The 21,855-nt window shown below is 40.6% G+C and overlaps 1 protein-coding gene across 2 annotated transcripts in view; it reads left to right on the forward strand.

Moving 5' to 3' along the window:
* The window catches only part of PARD6G (par-6 family cell polarity regulator gamma), an 85,357-nt gene that overhangs the window by 24,810 nt on the left and 38,692 nt on the right, over positions 1-21,855 (forward strand). For both annotated transcript variants that reach the window (XM_034429301.3, XM_034429302.3), the window contains one exon: positions 2,343-2,565. In XM_034429301.3, coding sequence (XP_034285192.1) covers positions 2,343-2,565 — 223 coding nt within the window. The remainder of the gene's footprint in view (positions 1-2,342; positions 2,566-21,855) is intronic.

Below are 21,855 nucleotides of genomic sequence, written 5' to 3' on the forward strand. Positions count from 1 at the left end.
GATGCTTAAGAGTTGTTTTTCTGCCACATATTTGAGACTTGCATTATCTTTTAATTGTTACACTCACTGATCATTACATGTCTTAGCTTTTACAAGCTGTGGACTTCGCAGAATCTTTTTTTATTGCTTTCTGGTCTGGGAAATACTCAATGAAAGCTTGCAAACAATTAAACTTCCATGTTTTCTATGATTGCAGTTTAAAATATGTAATAAGAGTTATTTTCACTCTGATTTTTTAGGGCATTTAGGTATACTTAATCTCTGATCGCAAAGGGGCCTGCTCTGTTTCTGTTGTTTTGATGTTATGTTTTGGTTTTGTTTATGCAGATATTCCTCTGTTAATCTATAGAATTATGACTCGTATACTAATATGGTGTATTGGTTACTTTTTCAATAGTAATTCTGTTTGAATTTTAAGTAAAGAATTTTCCTCTTTATTTAAGAAATATCTTATCCCCAAAGTGTAAGATTGCAATATGCACACCACATTCCTGTTTTTGCTATTATGTCAGTGTGTGTGTCTGTATCAGTTGGGGGGGGGGAGAGAGAGAGAATGTATTTCTGTGAATGAATGATTTTATTGGACAGAGCATACTTCTTTAGTAGTATCTGCTTTATTATTTTCTTATCTCTATGGTTGGTTTATCTTTATCCTATATTCTTCTAGAGTATTCAGTATGTTTCATGCAACTATTCCCTTTTGTTGAGTCCCCTTAAAATACCACTTAACAACGGAAGTTTCTTGTGTACATCTCTTTTGCCTCAAAGCTTGTATAGTAACTTGCTTCCTCATGGTTGATACCTTTTAACATCCCTGAACAAACTCAAGAGTGCTGTAAGTTGAGGCTCCTTATTGGCTTCTATTAGCTCTTTCAAACAAAGACTAGTAGTAACTTTCTCATCAACGTTCTTCTTGGTTGTCCTTAAGTTACTCTGATGTTTAAAGCTAGAATGAGCTTTTTCTTAACCATACAGCCATTCTTTCTCATTTTTTTTTTCATTAATTTGCCCCAATGTCTCCATTAAGAGTCTGTAGCTCTAGTTGATGAAAACTATATTCCGTGGGAATGTCGTAAACGTTGCCCTTTTCGTTGTAGTAGAAAAGTAGTGCATGCTTTGTTATTAGATTGATTCTCTTTAAGGCAAACTAAGAAATAGCCTCATCTTTGGGCAGAAGCATCTGGGGATGATAAAAGGTGATTAATGGATACTGGCATTTATAGCATAGGACTGTGCATCCTTTGAAATGATATGGAACAAAAGCCTTGAATTTGAGTAAACACAGCATTTCTCTCTGCCTACTCATGAAAGCACCGGGATTTTTGCACATTTCTGCGTGAACATGAAAAAAGGATGTGACTGCTTTAATAAGATGAGTCACTAAAGTTGAGCTTTTTGCAATTTGGGGAAAGACGGCAATGAAATAGCATTTATAAAATCAAACCAGGGTGGCATCACAAGAACAGATTGTTGACATAGGAAGCAGAATACCTAGGGGGAAAGTAGAAGTATTGCAATAAGAGGAAGAAAGTGTGTTGAATATGTTCAGTTGCCTTATTATTTCAAAAAACAATAAAGACGGCATACAAATAAACGTTTTATAAAAGGTATGAAATCATTCTAACAACATTGATCCTGCTTTTGGGGTAAGAGGAGTAAATCCATAAAATTAAGGGAAAAACATTAAGAGAAACTTCTACATTATAGTTCATTGTTGGATCTTTGAGTATTAATGTGCAAATCAGTTTAACACTGAATTAATTTTCACATTTTTAGCTGCTCTTTTAAAATCATAAATGTTAATACAGGTAATCCTCAATGAACAACTGTCTTGTTTAGCAACCATTCAAATTACGATGGTGCTGAAAAAAACTAACTTTATGACCACTCCTCAAACTTACGACCATCGCAGTGTCCCTGGAGTCATATGATCGCTACTTGAGCACTTTGCAGTTCACTCACATTTATAAATATTGTAGCATTCCTGCTGTCACGTGATTGCTAATTGTGAACTTCACAGCTGGCTTCCAACAATCAAAGTCAATACGAAAGCTGGCAGTAAAATCAGGTTATGGTCGCATGAGGTCTCACTTACTGACCATGGGCAAGTTGCTTAATGACCACAGCAAAACCGACATAAATCTAACATGGTCATGTGATGTTTTATTTAACAACCGTTTTATTTAACAACTTCCATTGTGGTCATTGAGGACTATTTCTAGTACAAAACTTTGCAAAAATATATATGCTGCTTAAGGATAAAAAGGGTAAACAGAGAGCTACATTTGCAGTCCTAAAAATCCTGACACGTGGTCATTTCTCCTTTTTTCCCTTGATCCTAGTTTGGAGCAGAATTTCGAAGATTTTCTTTGGATCGTTTCAAGCCAGGAAAATTCGAAGATTTCTACAAACTTCTCCTTCACATCCACCATATTTCCAACATGGCGGTAATGATAGGCTACGCTGACATCCATGGGGATCTTCTTCCCATTAATAATGATGACAACTTCTTCAAGGCTGTTTCCAGTGCAAACCCATTGCTTAGGATTTTTATCCAAAAGCAAGGTGAGTTAAAATGTTGAAAACTTAAATGAGTTGATTCAGCTGAAAATAGAATCAGAGGCAGCTACTGGGGGGGTGGGGGAGAGCAAGATGGGAGCTGTAACCATGGTCATCATATATACATTTTTACCCTCTCTGTCGCCCCCAGTGTGGTACCCCTGAATAGAGTGCTGTGCTTGATGACTTCCCAGCTAAGAAGCTTTAAATGGGGCAAATAAACTGTAGTTAGGCAAGTGAGAAAAATACATCAGACAAAAGACAGTAGCACGTTAACATTTCTTCATAGCATGCCCTCGGAATAATTAGCATATTTTCCTCATTAATATGGCAAGTGCCATCCTCTTGCTGGTAACTGGCGAGAACTGAGTATCCTTCAGAAATTGTTCCTTTGTATATTTAGAAAGGTGCTTAAAATTGAAACAACCACTAAAGTTTGCAGAATGCTGCTTGCATAAACAAATAACATTGGAAATTACTGTGCTTTGCATCTTATGAAAAACAAGGATAAATTTCGCTGGTATATGATTCCAGAAAAATTATCTAGAATGTGTAAAGATGCTTCAAGTTAATGTTGGAAATATGAAGGGTCATTTTATTATATTTGGTGGACATGTAAAAAAGCTAAAAAAAAAGATTGGGCTCAAATGTGATTCAGAGGATTTTAAAGATTGGCATTCAGCTGAAACCAGAACCTGGGATTGAGCTATGAAACATTGTTTTTATGTATAAAAACCACAGTGACATTACTGTATGCAGAAAGATAGAAAATTTTGGCAATCACACAATGGAAGAATGGTAGGTGACGATGATAGGACCTGCCAAAATTGCTAAACTGACTTGTTTGATTAGAGAAAAGACAAAATCCACATTTATGGATGACTGGAAACCCTTCATGGACATTTTGCATTAAAAAAAATGAACATGATTTATGGTTTTGATTATTAGACAGGCTAGATTATAGAAAGGAGAGTCATTAGGTAATTTTAGAGAGTAATTAAATTATAATTGTAATTATAAATGCTGTGAAAAAATCAGAAGCAACTTTTTGATATCTTTATTTTTATTTTTTGCATTTAGATTTTTCTTTTCTTACTTTCTTTTTCTTTTTCTTTTGTCTATTTTAGCTTGTAATAGTTCTTGCTATTGTTAAAATTTTCGGTAACCATTATACATAAAAAAAGAAATAGGGATAGAATTCTGTCTCCTGAGATTGCTTTGTCCTTCTATAGTAACAAAACAGAGATTGTATTTATTTATTTTGTTTTATAATACATGCTACTATTCTGAGAACTTTTGTTCACATACTTTACATTAGGGATCCATGGTGTTCCTGATTTACTTGTCTGATAGATTAGTTTTTATTTTCCTGGGTTAAACATATCAGTTACAGAAAACTGAATCATGAACCCCTTCTCAAACTGCCATATTCTGCAGACATTTATGGAACACTGATTTTCTTCCCCTTCATCTCTGGTTGGTTCCACCCTCAAGGTCACAAATTTACATAACGCAAAGCAGGTATTGATGATGGGAGGGGAAGGCTTTACCAAAAAAAAAAAAAAAGATTAAATAAGGACACCAAGTATTGTGGTGATGCCATTGGAAAAGGACAGGCAGAATTTTGAGATACGTTGCATTTGTGGGGAACAAATCAATGCAGTATAAAGTTTAATGTGCTGGACTAGAACAGGGGTCTCTAAGCCTGGCAACTTTAAGACATGTGTAATTCCCAGAATTCCCCAGCCACCCATGGCTTAAAAGTTGCCAGGTTTGAAGATTTCTGGACTGGGAGATCCAGGTTCTAATCCCATGATGGTGAACGCAGCAGCCTCTTTGTGGGCACGCGAGCTGTCACCCCAGCTCAGCTCCGCCGCACATGCGTGCATGCTTCCTGCCAGCCAGCTAGGCTTTGGGTCTCTGATGTGCATGTGTGGTGGGCGGGGCGCACATGTGAAAGCTGCTCGCGCATGCATGAGGGGCACACACGGGTGGGGCTGCATGCATGGGGCGGGGCGCATGTGTGGGAAGCATGTGCATTGCATTTTGGGGGTTCAGGCGCACACACGTGCATTTGTGCATGTACATTCGCACACACTTTGGGCACTTGGTCTGAAAAAGGTTAGCCATCACTGTTCTAATCCTTCCCTAGAAAAAGAAGCTGGCTGGGTGACTCAAGGTTAGTTACTCTCAGCTCCAAAAGAAGATCAAACTCTGCAACAAGCCAGCAGAAGTGCAAGTCCTCCATGGCATCATGCCCTGATCAATGGTTTTGCCATATGTTCCTAAGTGAACATAGTGCAGACAATCGCACTCTCCAACCAAATGGCACAAAACACTACAGTTAGAAATAAACTCCTTGTACCCTCCCAAATTAATCTAAAAATGTATTCGACTAAAGATCTATTTCTGGGGCTTTCCCCTCCAGAATTAATTTATTTGATTCATAGAGATAAAATCCTTACTGTTTTTTGCTAAATAATTTCGTTGTTTATTTCAGCTTGCCTACAATGCTGGAAACTCTGGATCCTGATGGTTTTGCATGAGGTTGTTAAAATATTTTTTTAAAATGTGACAAGAATAAGGAGGCTTGGGTAGCACAATGTGAGCACCCTTACTTTGATCATCATAGTTTGAAGGAAGTAGAACAGAGGTGTCATCCTGGCGCCTTCGGGCCAGATGCGCCACGTGCAGGCCACGCCCATCCCAGCTCCGCAAAGGGAAAAAACATCGTGAAACATCACATGATGTGACACATCACATTTGACACCCATGAAGTAGAATATATGCAGGTAGTGCTCGACTTATAACAGTTCATTTAGTGACCGTTTGAAGTTACAATGGCATGGCATTGGAAGAAGTGACTGATGACCATTTTTCACACTTTTGACCATTGCAGCATCCCCATGATCATGTGATTGACATTTGGATGCTTGATAACTGGTTCATATTTACAACGGTTGCAGTGTCCCGGGGTCACGTGATCATCTTTTCTGACCAGCAAAATCAATGGGGAAGCCAGAATCACTTAACAGCTGGGTTACTAATTTAAAAACTGCAATGATTCACTTAACAAATATGGCAAGAAAAGTTGTAAAACGGGGCAAAACTCACTTAACAAATTTCTCACTTAACAACATAAATTCTGGCTCAATTGTGGTCAAAGTCAAGGACTACCTGCAGGGGTGGGCTTCAAAAATTTTAGCAAGGGGTTCTCTGCCTGGTTGCTGGGTGGGCGTGGCCTAGTCGGCCTCCTGCACCAGGGCAGGGGGCGGTGTTTTTGCCCTCCCTGGGCTCTGGAAGATTTTTTCGAGCCTCCAGGAGGGCAAAAACGGCCTCCTCAGGCTCTGGAGGCCAGAAACAGGCCGGTTTCCAGTTTCCCGAACTTCAGGTAGGCCCATTTTTCACCCTCCCCGAACCTCCGCGCGCACCCTGTACTTAACCTGTATCCAAAACGGGCCGCGTGGGGACTCCTGGGAGGGGTGGGTGGATTGGCTGGGTCAGCCAGGAGTGGGATTTGGGGGTTCTCCTAACTGCACAGAATCTTAGCTAGAGGTTCTCTCGAACCCCTGCGAACCCCCAGTAGCCCACTCCTGGCTACCTGTATAAAGCTATAAGGCTTTTATAAAATTTGAAGATCTGGAAAATATAATTACGTTTCATATTCCCTTACCAGCCATTCTAACAGTATAGCTGTCATATTCAGCTTTACTTACTTCCAGTGTAAAACCTATGCTGTATGTTAGACTAGTAGTTATTTGCAAAAGCTTGCCAAGGCTTAACTTTGGACAAAATGCGTTCCCAAGAAAATAAAAAGACTTTGCTTTCCTCTTGATACCAAATCAAAACATCCCTTTTTCCTCCCAAGAATCTGAACATTTATTTTTCTTTTAAGTGATTTGTTGGCTTGAAAGGTTTTTTTTTTATCTTGGAATTGTACTATAAGATAAATAACACAAGAAGCCAGTGCCCTATCCTGCGATCTTTGGTGGAGAAATACTTGTTATTACACTTAAAGCTGGCTGCACTTAAATGATTAGTTACTTTTTTGTGAATTTTAAGATCAAAGGCTTTAAAGAGCTCCAAAGCTCTCAATGGGTGTTTCTTTGCCAATACACTTTGCCTTATTCTATCTGTTGTTGCTTGATACACCAGCAAAGCAGATTGTAGCCGGATTACTATATTGGACCAATATTCTTCTCTTATTTCAGAGTCAAGGGAATACACAGATGTCCTGCTTTAGGGCCTCTCTTTCCTTTCCCCCCCCCCACCCAAGGCCCCACCTGTTGTGCAAGCTGAGGCCATTGATGCTCGTAATTGCAATTGAAATAGATACTTTTACGCAGGTGGTGAAGTTGATAGAGGCAACACGCAACACGAGTTTAGATCCTGGCTGAGTTTCATTGGACAACCTTGGGTCCCATTCTTTACATTTAGCCTTTTGTCCTCTGTCTGCATAAAAGGGACAATGTCTTGTCTCCTTATGATTATAAGGAAGGAAATGCTATCTTGCATGAGTCTTGAGGAGAGGAGGAGGAGAAGGAGATGTATCTAAATACAACAGGACATATAGTAAGTGAAGTAACACTGGCCAGATCTGTAAAGAAAGGTTTCTGTGTTTTTCACACACCTTTTTCCCCCAGGAACAATTCAGCAGATTGGAATGCAGAGTCTTCCTCTCTACTTTAATTAGTAGGCAGATTTTTCTTCGTATTGTCCATAGTGGGAAAAACCCAGATAGCCTAAATTCTGATCTAGATGTCCATTCAATTGCTTTTTTAAAAAGTCATGTGCTTTGCAGATGAGGAAATGATCGTGGATCGTAAGAAGCAGGTACTTAAAACACTCAAAGCAGCTCTTCTTCACGTTCAAAATGGTTTGAAGCGTTTTGCTTATATCCACCACTTAGGAATACAAGTTGTACTTAGTGTCGTTTCAGTGGCATCTGACACATCACTTGAGGCATTGAGTTTAGAGTACCTGTAAATCCTTAAATGGCATCCTTGCTTCAATGTGCTCAGTGGAGACCTATGAAATATAGGCTATTTGGCAGACTTTTGATAAGCTATGTGAAATGAGGCAGCAAGATCCTGGTTTTGGATGCATGAGCTGATAGGAAATTAGCACATGGGGTGAAACTCTTTGCACTTTTCTTATATGGTAACCTCCATATGGATTTGTTATTAGCTCCCATGAATGTAAGTCGACTACAGTATTAAACAAGGATATTTTCTTTTGTTTGCTTGCTTGTTTTCGTGGGGATGCTTAGTCCTGCATGACAGGCAGCTGTTAGAAGGACCAGCTTATCAGAAGGAGCAAGAGGGCTGGCCTTCCAAGAGATAATTGCCAGTCTTGGACCTTCCCATCCATCTGAAGCTAACCTAACTTCTCTTTGTTCTCTGAGGTGGCAGGCCTGATGGTCAGCGAGATTATTTTGCATCACAAAATGAGATTTGCCAGAACTCATCTGGCAGCTTTAGGACAGTCTCCCCACTTGCTTTGGGCAACTGACTGAAGATAGATAGCAATTAAGACACTGGAGATAGTTTAATGGACTACCTCTTAGGGCCTGGTTGATTTATTGGCAAGAAGAAAAATGTTTGGTTCTCTCATCAGTTTAAGGGAATATATTTCTGATTAAAGAGTGGTTTATTCCATGCCTGTTAAAAAAGACCCACAGCTTACATTTATTTTAATGTGGTTTGCCTCTGTGTGTAAATTAGAAAAAGAAATAATTTACTAGCAGCAAATCAACATAATTATAAAGAGGAAAGTTTTCATTATTGAACTTTAAATTACACAACTGTCTCTCCAATTAGAGGCAAGGAGCTATTGGTCCTCTAAGAGTTGCTCCACTATAATTCCCAGCTTCTCCAGCCAGGATGTGGCCAACGATGATTCCTGGGATTCTAATTTGCTGGTATCTGCTGAACCACTATCCATGCTCAGAACTTCTAGACAATTTAGGAATCCACTTAATATTTCTAGCAGATCTAGAAAAGCACGATTGGGGGCATTTGTCCTATGGGACACCAACAAATCTGCCTGGCATAACTGCAGAGGGTAAGACATTAAGCAGAAGACCAATGAAAAGGCATGCTGGAGCCTTGATGAAAAGTCATGAAAAAGGTAACAGATGGGGCAAAAAATACCGTATAGTTGGATCTCTGACTGTAGGACGATTCTGTAATCCTTCATCCAGGGCAAGATCAAAGATGAAGTGCTTCTTCATGTAGATACCAAATAATTTTGGAGAAATCTAAATAAATTATTTTTGACCTCTTTTGGGATAGCTGGTGGTTGTTAAATTTGTGGAACTGTATTTTGGAAAATGTCTAGGGAGATTCTCAAGATACTGAGAATTTTGGAAAGGCTGCCTTAATAAAGTACTGGAAAAGAAGTTGACTATTCAATTATCCAGAATTTTTAGTACCAATAGAGGAAATTTTTAGGATTTGATTTACAGCAAGTTGCTCTGATACTGTTGAGTTGGGAAGCAGCTATATCCGTTGCTTGATCAAGTAGCTTTGGACTTTCAGTTTTATTTTTCTTGATAAATGTGAATCATCAGGAGCTGAGGTCAACTTGAAGACAACTTTATTTTGCTTGATAAAGGCTGTTCCAAATATACCAGGCCTGGCTGAATAAAGCTATTCAAAAGAGGGTGACATTAGTTGGTTCATCAAGTTATTTCTAGTTAAACGAATGTCCACATTTTAAATAAGAGGAGACATATCCCAAATGTCAAAGTACTGAAGGGAGAGAAGTCTTCCTTAACCTGTCTGAGAACTGTGAAAAAGAGAGTTTTGTCTTAGAGTATTTTAAAGTAAGCCTTTATCTCGATTATTTTAATAATGCTACTCTTCTACATTGCCAGCAGTTGGAGTGTTTCTGCTTTGGAGTTCATTTAATTGGGTCCCATTCTTTTACAGCTAAAACTGTAGGAGTCCCTTAATTGTTCTAATAAAGGCATGAATGGGCCTGTTAAAATGTTCCTCTTTCCACAGCCCCTGTCAAAGCCGATTGAAAAGTATAAACAACAGTGGAATGCAGGAGATCTTTAGAGTTTTGACTGCACACATTCTAGACCATCAATTCTTTTTCTGCCTCTGAATAGCTAAGATGATTATTCAGGAATTCTGTTTTTTCCATGCTTCAGAAACACAGCCCACTCCTTGACTGAGAATCAAACAAAAAGTATTTACTTGGGGATTTATTTCTGTGTGCCTCCATTTTATTTTTTGTTTCCTTTTAGAAAGTTAAGTTAGAAAAATGCATTTGCCACTCAATCCCGCAACAGTTTTGTTGGGGGATGAGGGTGGGAGGGGTTCCCTTTGTGTCGGCCTACAAAGCTGTCTTAGAGAATCAAGACATTTCTATTCAGTAACAAAAATAATTTAGCAACACTAAAGGTATGTGTAGAGAAGGGGGAAGAAGCAATGATTGCAGACATTGGGACATAAAGATTTGAATTGTCACAGAATTGGTATGCGGTGGGAAAACTGAAGGTTATCCAGATTCTTTCCCAAATTGCATTTTCTCCTACTCCTACCCTCACACACACCCAATTGTTTTTCGGTCTCCAACCTTATTATACTAGAGGTAACTTCTGCTGAGAAAAGTAACCGGAGAGGTGAGTAGAGAGAAAGGGCTCTTGTATTTGAAATCAACCTTGTAAGGACTTTGCCACATTCTGTTTTCATCATTGGCTCTGCCTGAGATTTAATTAGCCTTTAGGGTTGTTTTCTCAACTTGGATGAGGTTGGCAACAGAAGTGACAGTTGGTTCGGTAGTGTAATTGTAGGCTAGAAGAGTGGGAGATGATCTGTTTTTCTCAGTTGTGCTTGAGCTTAATGGGATATTAGGAGATTGATCTTTGTTTACTTGAAGATTTATTGATTAAGCTGAGAACATCATTTTTAAAAAATCTTACTGATAGTTTGTGATTTAGTTCCTAAATATAGACAATACACACTTCTTGAGCAGACATTTAGACAAGTCTTGAAAAGGAAGTTTTCAGTAATTGGCTAAATAAAAGACAACTTTGCCTTTTTAGAATGGTGAATAAAATAGTCCAAGCTTAGAGATGCTTATGACCGCTACTGATTCGTGAAGGTGTCGTAAAGCAGTTCCTGATAGCATTTAATAAGAGAAACGCGGTGGCTCAGTGGTAAGATGCTGAGCTTGTCGATCAAAAGGTCGGCAGTTCAGCGGTTCAAATCCCTAGTGCCTTGTAATGTAATGCGGTAAGATCCCATTACTTGTCCCAGCTTCTGCCAACCTAGCAGTCCGAAAGCACATAAAAAATGCAAGTAGAAAAATAGGGACCACCTTTGGTGGGAAGGTAACAGCATTCCGTGCGCCTTTGGCGTTTAGTCATACCGGCCACATGACCATGGAGACGTCTTCGGACAGCGCTGGCTCTTCAGCTTTGAAATGGAGATGAGCACCGCCCCCTAGAGTCAGGAACGACTAGCACATATGTGTGAGGGGATCCTTTACCTTTACCTTAAAAACGAGAGATACTAAGTGCAACAAATGAACATTGAAAAATCGTCACAGCTTGTGGGCTGATAACCTCGATCAACAAGTTTCTTTATACAGCACAAAATACTCACCAGAAGCTTTTATGGTGGCAGTAGTTTTTCAACCATTATCAGGGGGATGTTGTGTAGAGCTCACTCCTTTTTTTTGACTAACAATTTCAGTGGGATGTCTTACCTATCTTTCACATGATAAGAAATGAGTCACTGAATAGGTAAAATGTGTTATCATTTATTATTTAGAATGGTTGATACAAGTTCAGCTCTATTTAATAGTCAGTCCTAAGCAGCTAGATTCTTATCTATAGACTGTTGCCAAACACAGCCTGAGTCTGTGGGATGCTGGCATTGAAGAAATGGGTTTTCCTGATTCTGCTGTTTGCCTATCTTAAGATTGCAAGCAGATAAAACTTCATAGCCATGCCTCCATTCTCAAGAGATAGTCTCCTTTGATCCCTCTGTGTGTGTCTATGTATGTGTCTGTGTGCGCACACAAGCGCTATTCATCTTGACATATTAGGATACACAAAAGTGGCAGACAATTTTCTCCCCAATTTACTTTATGAAAATGTTTTAGCTGGAGCCTCCTGTGTTCGCAGCCTTCTGTGTCTCCCAGAGAAGAATAATTACTGCCTGGCTTAAGCCAGCATTTCATAACTGGGCAGGCTGTTATTCCTGTCAGGCTGCTGAGTCAGGTTCACTGAATTATTTATTTATTTTGTTTGGTGGGGGGAGGTGGAGGAGAAGAAGGAGGGGTGTTTGTAAAGGGCCTGAGAAATACGTTTTTGTTACCTGCTGGGATAGTTTGAATCGGCTATAACCCGTTTGCTGTCTGGCCTCTTTTGTGATAGAGAAAAGAAAAGAAAAGAAAAGAAACCATTTCTTTGGCGTGTTGGCAAAAACATCTCTGGAATTATAGCCATGAGAACTGTTGAAAGAAGCCTAAGTTGAATAACGTGTCATTTTGCCAATGGGTTATTTTCGGTGGCTTCAATTACATTCTTGCTTCTCCCTCCCCCTCAACCGCATGGGTGCCGCGTAAATGGTAGGCTGAGTTGCAGTCGCAAAGCCACTAAATGAATAAACCCTCTTTGGAGAGAAAGAACACGTCCTCCTCCCCTCCTCTCCTTTCTCCCTCCTCTGCCCCCCACCCGCCCCCACCCATTTTCTTTTAAAGATCCTATTTTGCTTTTCCTCATAATATAAATATCCTTGGTCTGGGATATTTTGCCTTGAGAGTAGCCACAGGAAGTTTCCCTTGGAAGAGAAGTTGGGAGAGAGGTTGGCCTTTTCAGTGTGGCTTCAGAAGAAAACTATGAATTTGTTTAACGCTGGATTTGCGTTGTACTTTTCACAGCCTCAGAGGGATGCTTCTAGCAACATCCAACTTTTGCACCATTTACCTGCATCAGGGAAGTGGGAAGGAAAGTAGATGTGCAGCCTTAAAATAGTTCACAATTAAAACAAAAACAAAAACAAAACCCCACCAAACAAACCTAAACCTTTATTCCCCTCCCCCTCTGAACCAGACATCTTTTGAACCAGTCTGACTAAAGGTTTATATATAATTTTTTTTTGTGTGAATGGCAAAGATTTTCAGTGTCTGACTTCTGTTTGAGAAGTAGCCAGCAATGACTAACATCCCTTAATCCAATTTATAAAGGATTTCCTCTCTTTAAAAAGCAGCACATTGTTTTTGTGTTCTGTGTTTATCTCTTCTCAGCAAATAGAGAAGGGGAGAGAGCTATAAAAACAAATAATTTCTTCCATCCATCCATCCATTCGTGTTGTACAAGTACTGGGTTTCTTTTCTGCCATCATCACTATCCTTTTGTAAATGAGATATAGCCTAAATAGGAAATTTCAGCAGATTCTCTGCTCTTTCCATCTGCTTTTTCTTTCAACTACTTTCCAAAATAATCTCCGTAGGATCAGGTATAGACACAAAAGCATGCAACTTTCCTTTCCCTTATTAGATTTCTGCCGTCTGATTTTTTAAAATAAAATTGCTATCTATATAAATAAAAGCATCTTTGTAGCAGACACTCAAAACAAAAGTTCCTCGTCTACTAGAATGATACTTCCTATTTCTGGACACCCAAAGACTTCCCATATCTAGGGAAAGTCGCCCAGTTCCCCAGTAACTGTGGGCTAATTGAGTCATTTGTCCATTCATGGCCAGGTACTTATGCAGTTCTCCCCAACCGTTTCTGTGCAGCCAGCATGCAGTCTGATTCCAAACCCTTGATTTCTTTTTAAAGGCAATTCCCATGTCATCCCAAGACTTTACCAGAGAAGAAGACAGACAGACAGACAGACAGACAGACAGACACATAGATCAGGTCAGAAGCTGATCTCTGTTTCTCATAAACATACCCATTGCCTGAGAATAATGGAATTTGCAGTTTGACACCCATGGAGAGCACCAAGTTGAAGAAGCGGGAGTAAGATATCTGTCTAGACCTGTGTTTGTCAACCTTAAGAATTTTAAGGTGATTCATAATTCAATTCCCAAAATTCCCTAGCTCACACATCTTAAAAGTTCACTAGGTTGAGAAACACGGTCTAGAACAGGGGTCTCCAACCTTGGCAACTTTAAGCCTGAAGGACTTTAAGCCAGCTGGGGAATTTTGGGAGTTGAAGTCCTCCAGCCTTAAAGTTGCCAAGGTTGGAGACCCCTGGTCTAGAAAGACATGTTGAGATGGGACTTTCACACAGCGGTTCTATTTGTACCTCAGTGGATAATTGCAGAAGGTAGTTCTGATTGACAATTGTTTATTGCGTTGACATTTATACAGTAAGTTCCTGCAAGACCCCTACTTTCTTCCCCCACTCCCAATGACTATGAACCTGCTAGAGATATTTAGATGAAGTGTGAAAGTGATCCTGTCCAGTTACGTAATATTTTGGATATGGGTCAATAAGAGGTCATTTTTGACAGAAAGGCAACGTTGTGGGTACATGATGGTTCTTCTATTATACTGTAGATCAGAATAAGTTTTCTCTAAAAGAACAAACATTGAAACATTCCTTAATTTGTGACTCTGGAAGAATAAATGACTTTTGGGGAATAACCTGAGCTAGCCAGAGATAACCTGCCTTTTGCTGATCTCTCCATATTGACTCGTGCAGAATGCAAGGCTCCCTTTGAAAAAATGGTGGAAAATCAATTTTACTCAGGCTGTTTTTTATTAAATCTCAGGATGATTCACAACAAACCTCCAACATAGATAATGAATAACAAATAATGAAACAAATAAAACCTATACAATAATTTACAGCAGTTTAGCAGATTTGCATAATTATTTCATTATCAGATCTTTGCATATAGATGATGAAGATAGTTTCACCAGAAGTTTTTCTCATTAGCTGTTAAGTTGTCCCAAGAAGCTTTGTAGGTAGTATACTGTGCCTAATTTCATTTATTTGTTTAAAAGGCTTATACCTATATATCTGCCCATCTTATGTACCATAATTCTGGGTGGCTCACAAAACAACAATAAACACATACAAACTATAAAAAAATATAACAAAAACTTCTGGCACTTCAGAGGAAACAGACACACCCTCCACATCCACATTCAACTGTACTGACCTCTATCCTTGCTCTACCCCAAAGCTTGTGGAAATAATGTACATATTAATACATTTATTTGGACATACACAAAGGATTTGACCACGTCTCTTAGCAGGGGCTCCTTAGTAAAGACAATAAAATTCTGCTGAATTTAAAATTGGAAGCAGATGATAGAATAGTTAGACATTTGTCACAGTAAAGGAATACAGACATACATGTGTGAGAGAATTTATAAATATAGTGTATCTTTTCCTTTTCCTTTTCCTTTTCCTTTTCCTTTTCCTTTTCCTTTCCTTTCCTTCCCTTTCCTTCCCTTTCCTTTCCTTTCCCTTACAGCCGTGATGGCGAACCTATAGCAGGTGTGCCAGAGGTAGCCCACAGCGCCCTCTCTGATGACACGCAAACAGTCGCCCCAGTTCAGCTCTGCTGCGCATGTGCATCTCCCGTCACCAGCTGATCTTTGGGTCTCTGCCACGCATGGGTGGGGCGCAGGGTGTGCGTGGGGGCATGTGTGCATGTGCAGAAGGATGCGCACATGCATGGGGGTGGGGCACATGTGCGGGGGCCATGCTTGCATTGCATTTTGGGGGTTCAGGCGCATGTCGCTTTGTGCACTTGGTCCAGAAAAGGTTAGCCATTACTGCCATACAGTATCTCCCAGCTCTTAGTTGCAAAATAAATCACTTTCCATGGTTTGAAATATACCCAACTCACTCATAGGCATATTTAAAAAATAGTTAATCCAGTTTTACCAGTATGAAGGCATCATGCCACCAGTATGCCTACTTTCCTAGTTATCTCACCCATATAAGAGCAAATCTGGCTGGTTTGGAGAACTCTTGAGACGCAAAGCTCCACCAAGCTAATTCATTAGTTAGCTATGATGAAACAGTTTCCTATGTATGCATATTCCTTTTATAAAGCTGTTGTTGGTTCTAAGGCTATTGCCAATATTCAGAAATTAAATTGCCTCAATAGTATTGCATTTGCTTGTAAACAGGATTCATCACATACTTTTTATTTTGTCTGTGACGTGACAATTATAGTCCAGCAATTAATTATGAATTCTATTATGCTCAGCCTACATGTTTCACACTAACTATTCCAAACATTGGCTTATAGTCTTGATGGGATTGTCATGGCTATGAATGACTATGAAGATTACTAGAGGTAGACTGCAGTAAATAATCAGAAGGGGCTTGCAATCGCTTATTTTTTTTAATTTTATTTTATTTCGAATTTATATACCGCACCTTCTCCCGAGGGACTCAGGGCGGTGTACAGCCAGCTAAAAACATACAATACAAACATTAAAAACAATTAAAAGGATATATATTAATTTGGCTCCAATTTAAAATGACAAACCAGTTAAAAATGTTTTTTAAAAATGTTATGTTAAGCCAGCCCGGCTTGCTGGAAAAAGAAAGTTTTAAGGGCACGGCGGAAGGCACCGAGGTCTTGAATTCTCCTTATCTCTGGGGGCAGCTGATTCCAGAGGGTAGGTGCCCCCACAGAGAAGGCCCTCCCTCTGGGGGTCAGCAGCCTACATTATTTGGCTGATGGCACCCCGAGGAGGCCCTCTCTGTGGGAGCGCACAGGTCGGTGGGAGGTCATCGGTAGCAACAGGCGGTCTCGAAGATAACTAGGTCCTATGCCATGGAGCGCTTTAAAGGTGGTGACCAACACCTTGAAGCGCACCCGGAAGACCACTGGGAGCCAGTGCAGCTCACGCAGGAGCGGTGTTATGTGGGAGCGCCAGGCAGCTCCCGTAATTACCCGCGCGGCTGCATTCTGGACCAGTTGGAGCCTCCGGGTGCTCCTCAAGGGGAGCGTTGAGGAGAGTAGTCCAGGTAGAGAGCGTTGCAGTAGTCCAGGTGCAAGGTGACGAGGGCATGAGTGACTGTGCACAGGGAATCCTGATCAAGAAAGGGCCGCAACTGGCGGATCAGATGAACCTGACAAAAGGTCCCCTTGGCTACCGCCATCAGATGTTCCTCTAAAGACAGCTGCATATCCAGGAGGACACCCAGATTGCGCGCCCTCTCCGCGGGGGCCAAAGACTCGCCCCCGTTAGTCAGTGATGGAGTCAACTGACTATATCGGGATGCCGGGAACCACAGCCACTCAGTCTTGGAAGGGTTGAGCTTGAGCCTGTTCCTCCCCATCCAGATCCGCACAGCCTCCAGGCACTGGGACATCACTTCAAGGGCATCATTTATAAGCATCAAGCTTATAAGCAATGCTGCTTTTTGCAAGCAGCAACAGATAATGGATCAGCAACTAAATAGTTCTCACTTTTTATTGCAGGAGAGGGTATACCATATTCTCATTTTGGGGCTTTTGTAATTGATAGGAAAGTTGAATTTTAGAAATGTGCTGTTCATTGTTTTGGGAAGAGTTTGCATTGCTCCACAGCAAAAAGAGAATTGCAGTCAGCATCATCCAGGTGTTGATTTGAATGTGGAAGCAACGTTCCTATTGTGATCCAGCAACGGCATCTTAATTGTGCCACTATTTTCCATCTTGGCTGCTTTGTGTTATGCTTATTGAGATAAAGAGAATAAAGCCCTCTGAATTCTAATTTGTCCCAGCAAATAGTAGGCCCTGTCTCATCAACCCTTACCTGCAAATAAAATATGGCAGTGGAGCCTTTACTAATCCCACACCCCCTCATCACAAAGGGAGTTAAACAAGATTGTATCCTGTATTCTATCCCACTGCTATATTAACTCAGACTGTAAAATACTGCAATCCATTTCACACGCATATACAGCTAGTTCTGGACTTACAACTGTTCGTTTAGTGACCATTCAAAGTTACAGCGGCACTGAAAAATGTGGCTTATGACCGCTTTCCACACTTATGACCTTTGCAGCATCCCCAAAGTCATGTGATCAAAATTCAGATGCTTGGCAACTGGTTCATATATATATATATATATATATATATATATATATTTGTTTTCTTTTCTTTTTGTAGGCCTTTATGTGTATTTCTCTTTAGCCAGGTTCTTCCTACATAAACCAAGATTTTTATGCAGCCCTAGTTCAGTGAAATCACAATCCACTAGTTTCTAGGCTTTTTTTCAGGCAGCCAGCAAGCACCCTGCTGCCCTTAGTCTCCTTAGTCTTCCAATGGGCAGCAGGGTGCTTGCTGGCTGCCTGGAAAAAAATATGTATGTATTTATGTATGTATGTATGTATTTCTTTGGGAGACTAAGGATTTCACTGAACTAGGGCTGCATAAAAATCTTAGTTTACGTAGGAAGAACCTGGCTAAAGAGAAATACACATAAAGGCCTACAAAAAGAAAAGAAAACAAATAGATATATATATATATCTGTTCCTGTCTCTCAAAGTCATGTGATACCCTTTTGTGATCTTCTGACAAGCAAAGTCAATAGGGAACCCTGATTCACTTAACAACCAGTTTACTAATTTATCAACTTAAATATTTCACTTAACAACTGTGGCAAGAAAGTTCATAAAATGGGGCAAAATTCAATTAACAAATCTCATTTGATGACAGAAATTTTGGGCTCAGTTGTGTTCATAAGTCAAGGACTGTCTGTACACACACACACACACACATACATACACACAAACACACACACATACCACCAAAGCTATATGGTATTACTCTGTGTTGCTGCCTGCCTTCCTGTCTGTCTGTGCCAGATAGGCTTTGGAGGAGCGTACAAGCATTGGTTTTGTTCTGTACAGGACATTCTAGAATGCTAACAGAAATTAATTACCCACAAATAAAAACAAATCCAAGTACTTTAAGTACTTAAGTATCACCTTCCATTTGTCTTCCACGTGTAACCAACAAATTGGTAGATTTTCATCTTCCGCACAGTGGGCTTCAAATGTGATAATTAGAATCTGAGTCATAAATGCAACAAATCTGCCTCTGTAGCAGTGAAGCTAAGATGATCTCACTTTTACTCCGTGGTGCACAAATCTGCCCTTTATAAAGTTCTAACATCCCTGAAAGCAGTTTAGTTTACAGATAGTCCTTACTTAGCGACCACTCATTCAGTGACCAGTTGAAGTTACGATGGCATTGAATGAGGAAAATTTAGGACTGGTCCTCAAAATTGCAGACATCACAGCAGGGGTGTCAAACTCGATTTCATTGAGGGCCGCATCAGGGTTGTGTTTGACTTTGGGGGGCCGGGGTGGGCATGGCCAGGGTGGGCATGGCCATCTTGACACCACCTGTGTCGGGGGCACCTGTGGTGGCCCAAGCACTCTGCCAGCAAAAACAGAGCCTGGGGGGGAGGGGCCTCCTGAGCTACATTTTCGCTGGCAGAGGCACTGTGGGCTGGTCCTTTGCTGTTTCCATGGTGGGCCCACGGGCCACCCCTGGAAGCACCCCACATAAGCTGGACCTGGTCTGCGGGCCTTGAGTTTGACACCACTGCATCACAGGATCCACAATCATGTGACTATGATTTGGACCCTTGGCAACCTGATTGCAATCATAATGGTTTTTGCATAATACAATCACGCAATCACCATTTGCAACTTTTCCTGCCAGCTGTTCAGAAGCAAAGTCAAAGAGGAAGCAGGCGGGAGATCGGAAGTCACTCCTGGAGGTTGCTCCTGGTCCTGTTGCTTTTCTCCTGAGCAGCCCCCATGTGGCAGGGGGATCCTGTACTCGGTAGCACCTTCCCATCATCCGTAGGGTCTATCCACAGCATCTCCTTATAGTTCTCAGATTGCTTGCCTGGCACATGGTTTCAGTGGCATAAGCAACTCAAACAGGTCTTCTGGATTCCTGTCTCTTCTCATGTAGCCGTCATATGGGGTCCTTGCTTAAGAACTCCCTCAGTCCTTGCTTCATTATGGCAGTTGGGACTGCTGCGATTGCCATCGCTAAGCAGTGCAGTCACTAAGCAAAGTCAATAAGCAAATGTGTCACTTGATGATAGATACATTGCGTAATGATGGAAATTCCACTTCCAGGTGCTGTCATAACTTGAGGACTACCTGCAATTTAGGATAACAATTCTTTATCTGGTCACCTAAATTATCCCCAGTGGTTTGTTGAGATTTAAGTAAGGATTTCCTTCAGTATATATGACTCGATGTTCTGTCCCCGTCTCCACACACACACACACAAACACAGCCAGCCGAGGGTTAAGAAAGCACTTGGCACGCACACAGGTCGTTATCTCAAACTTGGCAACAATATAAGCACCGTCTGCCAAGAGCTTTACTTCAACAGATAACATAAAATTACATACGCATTGTAAATAGTCCAGCAAAACAATATTCCTTCGGCAGCTTCAGACGATGTTCAAGTGACTAGCCAGAGTTAGTTTTTGTTCGTCACAGAGTTTTACCAGCCACCACCCTCTCTTATATAGTCTCTGGGGTGTGGTCCAGTGACTCAGCTATAATCCCTAGCACGCCTCCTTAACTGCTGCAACCATTTATCACGCCTTCGTTGGCGTGCATCCAGGAACGACGGCTCTCCTTCCTCGCTCTCATCAGAGACACCTGGCTCCTGGCCAATCTCCCCTTCCTCGGCCGGCACCTGAGGCAGTGCCAGAGGGGAGGGGCCTGGAGAGGGAGGCCTGGCTGACTCCTCTCCCTCATGTTCGGAGCCTTCTTCCTCCGATGAGATAGGCTCAGAGGGCGGGGCCACAACACTCACATGCAAATTTTCTATCTGAGATAGTGGTTGAAATTAAACTTTGGAAGCAATTGTTTATTCCAATTTGTCAACAAATCTTAACTCTTCCGGGGAGAAAACTGCAGCTTACTGGTGTCTCCTGTTGTGTACTCTCAGACCAAGTATTAATTGAAGTAGATCTGGAGAAAACTATTTTGGAGGGAGGGCAACAGGTTTTTTTGAATCTTGGTTTACAAATTTCCAAATCCAAAATCCCAAATTACATTTAGGGAACTTTTATCTCAACCCCATTGCAACCCTTTAAAGGTGCTTTCCCGCTTTTATTGGGAAGCAGAGTTTAATGCTTGCTACCGTACTACCATAGATATTCTCAGAAATAGCCACTGAATCAACTCTAAGAATTTCTAGCACTTCTCATTTGATCACATTTGTAATCTGCATTGATATATTCTTTCCTTGCTGAGTATATGGGCTGGGCTGAGTCCAAAATTATATATTTCTTTGCAGACGCTTCCACAGAAATCTCTAAGGTAGTTGCTAAATTTTGCTGCGATGCAATTGCCGTCAGAAGCCACTGGTTTGAAGCTTGTTATGGCTTGAATTGCCTCTTTGTTTTGAGGATTATAAAGGTAGCTGTCTGATGCTCTTTGCTGTCTCAAAGCTCTTCTGCTAACTCATAGATCAGTTTCTCCTGTCCTAGATCTACCCCAGGAATGTATAGCAGATTATCCATTAAATAGCTTAAGCTATATAGGCTGTTTAGAATAAGCTCAGGAGCAAACTTTTGGATCTCTTGGATCCTGTGTCTAGTCAAATTTTGTGTTGGAGTTGAATTCTTGCAGGTCTCTGCCCTCATTCTCCTTTATTTGCTTTTGTCCCTTCTCAAAGAAACCCATTGTAGTTGTGATAAACTCTAGCTTCTTTTCAAGTCCAGCATGGTCTGTAAAACTTGAGCCTCCCAATTTGAAACAAATACTTCAATTGATAAGCCACCTGCTACACTAATTTTAAAGCAGATAAATGTTTTGGCCAGCTATGTACAAGAGTTAGTAAGACTGGCTGTTAGCCACGGGCTCTCCCACTGTTTTAATCATCTTGGGACTGTGATATAAAAGGGAAAGTGCACTGTTTTCCAATAAACAGTGCACTTTTCAACCCAGTCACAAGGATATTTGGTTAACATTGCATTTTGTGTTCAAAATTATGTGTGATAAGAATCCTGATCTTTTGGTGCTGAGATGAACAAATATGTAGAAAATGGATTAATGCAGCTATGATCAAAGTTAATCCAAAAGTAGGGTAATATCTTTATTAAAACTAGTTAAACATTTGTATAGCACAACCAGCCATTTGGTTAGTCCTGAGACAGGCATTCTCCAACTATTTTCTATTGAAATAGAAGGATGTGTGCATTTTATAATTTGGGGATCCATAACATTTTTAGCTAGTGTGTATAGTAGTACTGTATAACATCATGAGCATCTTGCACTCTCAAATACATATACTCAATAACACTTAGGACTCCAGTCTCAA

The sequence above is a fragment of the Pantherophis guttatus genome, chromosome 3 (genome assembly GCF_059756535.1).
Source record: "Pantherophis guttatus breed Tessera chromosome 3, ASM5975653v1, whole genome shotgun sequence".
NCBI lineage: Eukaryota > Metazoa > Chordata > Lepidosauria > Squamata > Colubridae > Pantherophis > Pantherophis guttatus.